The sequence below is a fragment of the Athene cunicularia genome (genome assembly GCF_003259725.1).
Source record: "Athene cunicularia isolate RWA chromosome 6 unlocalized genomic scaffold, athCun1 chr6_part1, whole genome shotgun sequence".
Lineage (NCBI taxonomy): Eukaryota > Metazoa > Chordata > Aves > Strigiformes > Strigidae > Athene > Athene cunicularia.
This window is the reverse complement of record NW_020799105.1, coordinates 10,611,985-10,621,503: the sequence shown is the minus strand read 5'-3', so window position 1 is coordinate 10,621,503 and position 9,519 is coordinate 10,611,985. Positions and strand designations below refer to the sequence as shown.

The 9,519-nt window shown below is 55.4% G+C and overlaps 1 protein-coding gene across 5 annotated transcripts in view; it reads right to left on the bottom strand.

Annotated features, from left to right (window-relative positions):
• Position 1: 1 nt before the first annotated feature.
• DNMBP (dynamin binding protein) overlaps positions 2-9,519 on the bottom strand; it is a 34,392-nt gene continuing 24,874 nt past the window's right edge. For all 5 annotated transcript variants that reach the window (XM_026851143.1, XM_026851141.1, XM_026851142.1 and 2 more), the window contains 13 exons: positions 8,723-8,910; positions 8,051-8,150; positions 7,376-7,523; positions 6,832-6,849; positions 5,977-6,176; positions 4,437-4,567; positions 4,093-4,197; positions 3,751-3,879; positions 2,963-3,295; positions 2,327-2,509; positions 2,053-2,251; positions 1,509-1,963; positions 2-1,215 (listed from right to left, as the gene is read on the bottom strand). In XM_026851143.1, the coding sequence (XP_026706944.1) occupies positions 1,030-1,215; positions 1,509-1,963; positions 2,053-2,251; positions 2,327-2,509; positions 2,963-3,295; positions 3,751-3,879; positions 4,093-4,197; positions 4,437-4,567; positions 5,977-6,176; positions 6,832-6,849; positions 7,376-7,523; positions 8,051-8,150; positions 8,723-8,910 (2,375 nt within the window). In that variant the 3' untranslated portion in view covers positions 2-1,029. The remainder of the gene's footprint in view (positions 1,216-1,508; positions 1,964-2,052; positions 2,252-2,326; positions 2,510-2,962; positions 3,296-3,750; positions 3,880-4,092; positions 4,198-4,436; positions 4,568-5,976; positions 6,177-6,831; positions 6,850-7,375; positions 7,524-8,050; positions 8,151-8,722; positions 8,911-9,519) is intronic.

The following is a 9,519-nucleotide window of genomic DNA, read 5'->3' as shown; positions in this document are numbered from 1 at the left end:
ATACACAAGGGAAAAATCTTTATTTACAGAGCAGCAGTACAGGGGCTGTAAACATCGCTCCAGAAGAAGGGAGCTTCCCTCCTTCAGGGCACAGCAGCAGTGGGCAAGGCACACCACCCTGGCAAAGGGCACCACATCCCTCCCGGGGAGGGCCCTGCCCTCCCAGAAAGTCAGCACTATCTCCAGTGCCCTGCAGGGTCATGCAAGTTAAGGCAATCCTGGTCAGATCCCCCCAAAATCAGTCTGTGCTTTGCTTTCTGCCATGCCCCAGCCCAGAGCAGCCAGGTGGGCATCTCAGTGCAAAGACAGGTCTTGGACACTGGAGATACAACACTGACAAGGGAAGATGGCTTTTGGACCTCCAGCTCACCTCAAAGTCAAGAATCCAATGGCTGCTGCTAGTAGCAGAGTTTGGAGAGACCAAGCATGGGGATGAAGCACCTGCTGGGGGCTCTGCTGTGGGGGCTTTCAGGAGCTCGGCCTGTCCCAGCCCTGGAGCTCAACTACTCCCAGCGAACCTCAGAGCTGCTTCCCCAGGCAGGCTGCTGCTGTCCCACCCTGAGGTCCTCCACAGACAGGTGAGGCCAGGTTTCTGGCACTCAGAAGACACAGGGAGCACATTCAGAGAGCCCAGGTTGCTTTTAACACTACTTGGCTAAAGACAGACTCCAGAAACTCAGTTATTAGCTTTCCACAATTTAAACCCACAGCAGCTCCTCAGCCTTGGTCCAGCCTTACCCTCCTAGGCCGCAGCCCTAAGCTTTGCTCCCCTGTTCCCAGCTAGACACAGGAGGCTCAAAAAGCACAGGTGAACTCAGCTCTGCCCTCACACAAGACACCTGCTCCTGCCAGCCTACCCTTCTTCCCCAGGAGGGGAGGTGGCAGCCAGTATGGTACGGCGCTGCACAGCTGTGAGGGACACAGCCTCAGGGACAGCAGTGGGGGCTGCAGGGCTGGCCAGCCTCCCTGACAGGCCCCATGCCATCCCAGCAGGAACAAGGCAGAGGGTGCAGGCTACTGCCTGCTGCCTCACGTGTACTCTGTCTTCCGGATGTAACTGGAGGGCACGTAGCCCTGCTTCCCATGTGCCTCTGCCAGCCACCACTCCCGATTGCCTGTGATGTCCTCAAACTGCAGGATCCTGAGTCTCTGGTTAGCTGACACGCTCAGCTCATTGGTGTTTCGGCCTTTGAAGGTGTAGAGAGCGTAATAGACCTGCCAGACAGAGGGAGAGAGTCAGATGGTGATGCCACATTACACAGGATGGGTGGGTTTTTGCCTCTCTTCCCAAACAGTGACAGGCCCAGCTCTGCCAGAGCTGTCCCCACCAATCCACACTCCTTTGCAGTCTAGTTCTCTGCCCTGGAGAGAAAAGATCTCATCCTCTACCTCAGCCCTCTGGGACAAAGTAGCCTCTGCCTCCCACCTGTCCCTGATCACTGCCAGGGAGAATGATTCAGCCTCAAGTGAGGGGGTCAGTCCTTGGCATCCCCAGCCCGAGGACTCACCTGGTTGCCCTCTGACTCCCTGCTCTCCAGCCCAGAGTCTCTGTCCTCCACCGAGGGTGTGGGCCTGAGCTGTGCTTTGGCAGGGTGCCCATTGCGAGAGCTAGGGCTGCACCCCAGCTCAGGGCGGCTGTAGTGGCGCTGAGACGTCACTGTACCAGCCTCCATTGGGGCTGTCCTGTCACCAGAGCCAGGCTGGGGCAGAGAGGGGGAGTCCATCTCCGAGTGGGGCTGCAGGGACTGGTATGGGTCTGCTGGGGAGGCCAAGTCCTGCAGCGGTTTCTGAGTGAAGGTGACGGCTGCCCCGCTGGGGCTGAAGGTCAGCATGGTGTTGGTTTGGGGAGAGGAGCTGCTGTGCTCTGACTCATTGGAAGAGTGGCTGCCCACAGAGACATCTGACTGGCTGCGGCGCGGGTTGTAGGGCTTCAGAAAGGAGCTGTACACAAAGCCCTTGGTCACTGCAGAGAGGGAGAGGAAGGGAGCTCAGATTGGGGCACCAGAGGAGGGCACTCACAGCAGGTGCCAAGGGCAGGGAGCAGCCACCTACCCCCATTGTCTATGAGCCAGCGATTCTGGCTGCCCATGGGGTCCTTCTTCTTGATGACACCCACGATGTCTCCTTCCAGCAGTGAGACATCCAGGTCTTGGGCAGCGTTGAAATTGCGGTCTGCCTGGAAGAGACTGTCTGGGGGATAGCGGGCCAGGAGGGCAGCTCGGATGTCATCCGACTGCAGGAGGTAGCTAGGCTGCAGAGAAACGAGGCAGGCATGAGTGACTGTCCCAGGCTCTGCAAGCCCTGACATGGGGCAAAGGGAACTCACCAAGCCAACAAGGGGCTGCCGCCGGGCAGACTGCCGCTCCACGCTCTTCCTTTCAAAAGGCTTCTTGGGAGGTGCCTGGGACTCTGGGAAGAAGGTGAAGGCCTGGAGCTGCTGGAGGACTCGACTGTGCTCATCCTGGAAGATGGCAATGAGGTTCCCCTCCCTGCCAGACACCTTCAGCAACTGGAACCAGAGCAAAGTTGGGGGTCATCGTTAGGTGACAGCTGCTGGGAAAAGTGGCCAAGAGCTACAGCAGAGACCACGCCAGCTCCCAGTCCAAGCTGGGTTCTGAGCCCTGCCTATGACTTCATCAGGCCCAGATTTGCAGTTGTGTCTGGACCCAGCTCTGAGTGGTCCCCACACTCACAAGCTGAGATTCTCCCAGGCAAATGCTCTCCTGCCACTGCTCCAGAAGCAGCCAGAGCCTTTACCATCTCTACACACAATTACAACATGACCCCACAATCCCTGCCCTGACAGCATCCCACAGGAGCCCTCCCCAAGGCACTCCAGGCCTGAAACTGCAACGGCAGCTTCCCCTGCAGTAGGATGGGTCCCAGAAGCTCAGGGACAAGCCTGGCGCAGAGATTCGTGCTGCACTGAGCCCAGAGCGCTGGCTGTGCTCTGCGAACCCACCGACAACAGGGGTCTCAGCTCCTCCAGGGCCAGGCGCACAAAGTCACAGTGTGCCTCGGCATAGCCCCGCACGCAACTGGCAAACAGCTCCTTGGCAAAGCGCAGGAACTTGGGCAGCTCGTCCAGCAGCTGAGCATTGAGGGCCTCATAGTTGTTGCGGGCTGACTGCAGCTCCTCCAACGTTCGCTTGTCCTTCAGCTTCTCCGCTCGCTCTGTGCAGTTGTGGAAGTCAAGGAGCTTGTCGAAGCGTTTCTGCACCAGCTTGTGGGGCCCCGCAAACATGCTCAGCAGCTGGTTCAGGGGTGAGCTCACCAGCCGCTCCGTCCGCTCTTTCTGGTGGGCAGAGATGCAGAGAGTAGGTGAGACAAGGTGCTCTCTCCCACTGTGCAGTGAACAGCTCACCTTTCAGCACACCACCTCTCTGGGACAGCACAGGGTCCATCTTCTTGATGGCACCCACCAGAGCTGCAGACGTCCCTTTCAACAGGAATTATTCTATAATCTTACATAAATGTGCCAGTGTGGGCACACTATGGGAAGTACCTGAACCACTCACATAGAGAGCTGTAACGTTTCAGGTAGGGCTGAAGAAGTGGCACACTCGATACACATCACAAACCCACAGACATCAAAGCTCTCAGGAAGGAAGAGCCTAACAGGAGTGCTCACACCTCTCCCAGGCTGTGTTACCCTCCCTGCAGTCTCCCAGGGACTGCCCATCTGCAGCAGGCCCCCAGGGAGGGCCCCAGAGGGGTGCCCCCAGCATGAAAGAGCACAGCCTCACTCACGAAGTTGGAGAAGAGCTGGTCGCTGATGAGCCGATTCACTTTCTGGAACTGGTCCAAGTCACCACCACCTTTCTCCGTGCACAGGTCCCACATGCTCACTGCTGCCAGTGCCTTCATGCAAGCTGACTCCTGCACCAGGGACATACAGTCAGCACAGCCATGCTTGCTGTGGGCAAAGAGAAGAGGCCTCCCAGGGAAGAACCAGACCCTCAGAGACCACCCCCCTGGCAGGGCTGAGGACAGGAGCACTGGCAAGAGGCACTGCAGGTGCACACCATGCAGGCAGGAGGAGCAGTGCATGGCAAGCCCCATGGCTTAGGCATCACACCCAGACTAACTCACCCGGACGTGCTGCAAGTAGAGGGAAAGGTCCCGGATGAAGGACTTGATCAGCCGCTCCTGCATCCGGAAATTTTTCTCTGTCTCTTCAAAGGCTTCATCCTTCAGCTGTGAGAGAAAATGCTTCAAGGGAGGCAATGCAGGACTCCAGCACCTCCCAAAGTGTAAGATGTGGGGCTCCTGCCCACAAGCCAGAGAGCAGAGATAGGTGGTTCAGAGCCTAAGCTCCCTCTGCCTTGCTGGCCTGGATCATTGCTACTCATCAGGGAAGAGGTGTGAGGGAACAGCATATACCACCACAGAAGCACCACAGGGTGTAAGTGCACCTAGCAGCTGATGCATGTTACCTGGGGCGCAAAGCCTGTGAGATGCTTGAGGTGGCTGCTCACACGGTTGGATTTCTTGATGATAGAATGGAAGTTGAGCTTGGAAATCTTCTCCATAAGGCTATCCTCATCTCCTTTCCGGTACTTTAGCACTAAAGAGATTGAAGGAGAAATCAGAACCCTTGTCAGCACAACACCCATGTCTTACAGTGCCTCATCAATAATCGCCTTGCTGGCTCTCCCCTTCCCTAAGCCTCTGCAGTCCCAAGTACCCCACATATACCATACCGTACCATACCATACCATATATCATCTTGAAATCCAGCACTGCACCACCAGTAATCTCCTATTTGGCTCTTGATATGCCCTGCAGTTTGCCGACCCACCATTAAAACTCTTCCATAGGATTATGCATAGTGTTAGCATAAAATGACATAGGAGATGGTGTACAATAGTAATTGGATGTACACTGGAATGTATTTATATTGCTTCTTTAGCAAATACGAGCATCGTTACAGGCAGCCTATGTCATCTCAGCTTCAGTGAGGCTATGTGGAAAGAGTAAAGCATAAGACTTACATGAGTCAGGGGCTTCCAAGGAAAAACAGGGAGGGTGGTTGGCAGGTCAAAGGGAAGAATTTTCTCCCTTCATTCAGCCCCAGGGAGGCTGCACTTGGATACCGTGTCCAGTTTTGGTGCCCCCAGGTCAAGAGAGATATGGGAGAACCACAGCTCTTGACCCACAGGGAGAGCTCAGCCCCCACGGGCAGAGCTGGGGGACCTGGGCGGGCTCAGCCTGGCTGGGAGGAGGCCGAGGGGGATCTGCTCACAGCCAACAGTTACTTAAAGGGCAGCTACAAAGGTGATGGGACCAAACTCCTCGGAGCAGTGCCAGGCAACACAAGGAGGAGCAGCAGCCACAGATGGCTGCTTGAGAGTTTCAGGGTGTATCAGGGAGCACAGCTTTACTGTGAAGGTGGTGCAGCCCTGGCACAGGACAGCAGGGAGGCTGTGAAATCTCCATCTTGAGGATCAGTGAGAGTCAGCTGGAGGGAGCAATGGCTGATCAGAACCAATGTTGGGGACAGTCCTGCTCCAGGCAGGAGGTTGGACAGGAGACCTCAGAGGGCTCTTGCAGCCAGTGACTCTGTCCTCTCTACAGATAGAGCCTTCAAACTTAGTCTCCAAATCTCAGCCCTCACAGATTAATTCCCTACTTGTGTTATTTAAAATTGTATTTTTCAACTTTAAATATATATTCTTCTGTCTTATCATTATTTTTGCTTTCATTTAATAGCCATGTGGTCAGCAACTGCATACATTTCATAGCTCTGTACCACAAGAAACAACTAAAGTCAGACGTATACTGTATTACTTTAAGTATTGAACCTCACACTCAGATTTTTTAAATGCAGCTCTTCTACTGCCCTTCTGTGAGGGCACAGACTTTGAGAGCAGATTCCCTCCATGACTGTGGTTGCCTGCTAAGGCTCAGGAGCTGACAGACAACTTGAACACATCACTCCTGTTTCTCTCTCCCCAGCACTACCCAGTTACTCACCCAGGTCCTTCCGGCGCTTGTATTCATTGATGTTGACGTTGATTTCTTTGACTGCGAGGACAGCAGCTGTGAGCGGTGCCTTGTCAGGGTGACTGTCGGGGGTGGCACTCAGCAGCTCCATCAGCAGCAGCGGGTACCGCATCACCCTTTGCACTGGCTTGATGAGGAAGGAGCCCAGGTTAATGTAGTTTGTGCAGCCCCTGGAAAGTTGGGACAAAGGAGATGCATCAGTCCAGCTCTGCCACACAAATTCTGCCCCTCAAGCCAACCCCAACCAGACCCAGAATACCAGTGCTTCTAAATCCACTGTACTCCCTGAGTCACACCACCCTTACCTCCAAACTCACTGCACTCCTGAACCCATACTGATCAAAAAGCAACCCCACGTTTCCAGACCTCACTCATACCAGGTGACCCTTCCCAGCCAGGGTCCTTTCCATTATGATCCACTGCAAAATCCCACACAGGCACAGCCTCAAACTTTACCAGAGTGCCACTTGCCTCAGACTCTTTCCCACCACCTAATCACCCAGATCTGAGCCCCACTGCAGGACAGGCTGACTGTGCTCGGACTGCAGACAGCACAGGGCTCTCCTGGCTCCTTGGGGCTGATGGCTCCTAAAACCTGTTTCCTGCCAAAAATCACCCCTCACCTCATCACCTGCCTGTGCAGCCCATCCATTACCTCTGTTGTGATCATATCAGACACCCTGCTCCTCCCAGACATGCCTCCGCAAGGGAGGCACCATTAAGGCCCCATGACATGCACCCAGCTAGGGCAGGAGGTTAGTTACAAGGGAGCAATCAGGCAAGGACAGACGGACAAGCAGGGACTAACAGGAAGGATGCACTTACCACTCACTGTACAGGCTCCTGCAGGCCCAGAGAGTGCCAAAAAGCAAAGAAAAGCAACGGGTTAATGGGGCGGCAGGTGTGCAATCCCACAGCCAGAGCCTTCACCCCATCCCACAGTGATGCTGCCAAGGCAGTGGGTAGCCCTGTCCCTCCAGAGCAGCAGCCAGTGCTGCTGGCTCGATGGGCGGTAACCTCCACAAGCTGGTGCTCTGGCAGTCACTGAGCCAGCCAAAGCGGCTGCTTTCCTCACCGGACATGGCAGGGCAGGGTTTGAGGAATAGGAGCTTTCAATCCAGGACATACCACCTTCTCCGCATCTTGGTGGCTTCTGCTCAGTTTAAGGGGGGATACAGGTGTCCCAGCACCTGTGCATTGCAGCAGGGGTCCATCTGAACCCAGAGCCTGGTCAACTGTGCGGCAACACAGCCAGCCCCTCTCCAGTCACCACCCAAACTGTCCAAGCACTGCTGGCAGAGGGGCAGGGATGTTGGAAACTGAAACCCCCAACCACAACCTTGTGACTACCACAGCCAGAGGCTCCAACCTGAGGCTATCCAGCAAGTCCAGGAGTAGTTTCTGCATCTTCTCATCCTTCTCATAGGTTTCCAGCAGTGCAATGGCCTCGTCATGATTCTGGCAATACACCCTGTAGACGCTCTCCAGCTCTGCACGCTGTGCCAGGAACACTGGCCCTGCAGACAGCAGCAAAGCAGGATTTCAGCGTCTCCTGGTCCTCAGCTGCCTCCAAAACCACTGGTGTGACTCATGGTGAGATGCCCAGTGTCCCCATTACACACTCACAGCTCAAGCAGGCAGTGTTACAACTAGAGATCCCAGGATGCCTCCTCATCACCCACTAGCACAGAATGCTCAATCAATCCAGGTCTCCCAGGGGTAAAAGCGGGGACACTGGTCACTGGAGCCACAGAGAACAAAGGCACAGGCCTGAGCAGCAAAAGCTGGCAGCACAGGAGTAAGGAGTGGGGCTTGCTTCAGGGCAAGAGGCCACAGAGGGCCACAGGCACCATGTTTCTGAGCACAGTGACCAGTGAGGCAACACAGATCTCCCTGACTTTGTTGCTGGACTGATGAGTGGTGACGGGGATCGGCAGAAAGGAAGCCCTGACCCAGTGATCATCCCCCACCATTTAAACTGTTCTGCCCCACCACTAGCAAAGCCCATTCTAGAGATGAGAAAAGTTAACAGCAAAATTCATACCAATGGCATCTGAAGCCTCCAAGGTAGACAGCAGCTGTTTGGAGAAGCTAATTACTGTGTGGATGTTTCCAAAAAGTCCCTCGAAGTCTATATTCTGCATCTGAGGAATAGGAAGAGAGATGTCTTGGATAGGGAACATGGCCCAGTCAGATCCAAGAGCTCCCCAACCTTGCCCTCCTGCAACCCACCAGATCTCAGCTTCACAGCAGCCACCAGGTGTGATCTCCTCCCATCAGTGACTTCCGTACTCACTCCTTTGTCCCCCAGTGCACTGAAACTCTCACTTCTTATGTGTCCTACCACATTTCATCGTTGCCTCTGTTCACCTGCTAATTCTCCCTCTCTTCCCACCAACTCTGTCCCTGTGCCAAGACACCACATTTTCTTTCTCTTGACAATGAATTTAACCTACAAACCAAATGAAAAGAAATTGGTGATACTTGCTTCGAGGTCTTTTGCTCTCAATGGTGAGAGCTCAGCAGGATCCCAAAACAGATGGACTATTGCTATGAGTGCAGGTAGCAGTGAGAACCATCCTGCTTCCTTTAGCATAGCTGAATTTCCTCTGTGGGTTCCCATGCTGCTACTTGGCCGCCTCCAAGAACAAAGTGAACTCAGTATCCTCACCCCATCCCACCAGTGCTGCACCATAGCTTGCCCCTCTGTGCCTACCTGTGCCTGTTGTAGGGGCAACATGATCCTCTCCACACACATCTCCAGGTCTCTGATATAGTCCCGCTCTGTCTGGAGCAGTTCCTCAACAACCTTGGACCTCTTCTCCAGCATCCTTTGCTCTGGGCTCTCAGTGGCAGCTGAGGACGTTTCCAGGGATGGTGTCTGGGAGGACAGGAGAGTCATCTCTGCAAGACAGACAAGCAAGATCAGCATCCTCCAACAAGGACAGGAGACAAGTAGCACCTGAACTGTGGCACATGCAAACTGTGAGACTGCTAAACACGACTGTCAGAGAGCAAGACAGTCCACCCAAGGACCCTTCCAGAGAGGCCATTCCTGGCACCCCCACGGCCAGGGCAGCGGGGAGCCCCAGTCTGCTCCCACAGCCTGCCCTTGCAGCACCAGCAACTGCAGTGCCCCTCGCACTGGGGCTGCAGGCACAAGCAGCACAAATCTGCTCCAGACCGTCCCTCCTTGGGCTGGCCTGGTCCAGACCCCTCTCCTACCCCCGCTCTCCAACTCTGCCGTTCCAGGAGACTCCGCGGGGCTGAGCAGACACGGAGATGTGCCCCTCTCCCCTCCTCACTCTTCCCAGCCGGGCAATGGCGGCTGCCCCCTCCCCTCAGGCTGGAAACAGGGTCCCCATTCTCCAGCCCCGGGGCATTTCCATCTGAATGGCCGAAAAAAGCCTCAGGCACCCACAATGCGGCTGCCGGCGGCAAAGCCCGGAGCTGGACCGCGACGAGCCGCGCAGGGCCGGGAAGGCCGGGGCGGCAGCGGCCTTGGCCGGGAGG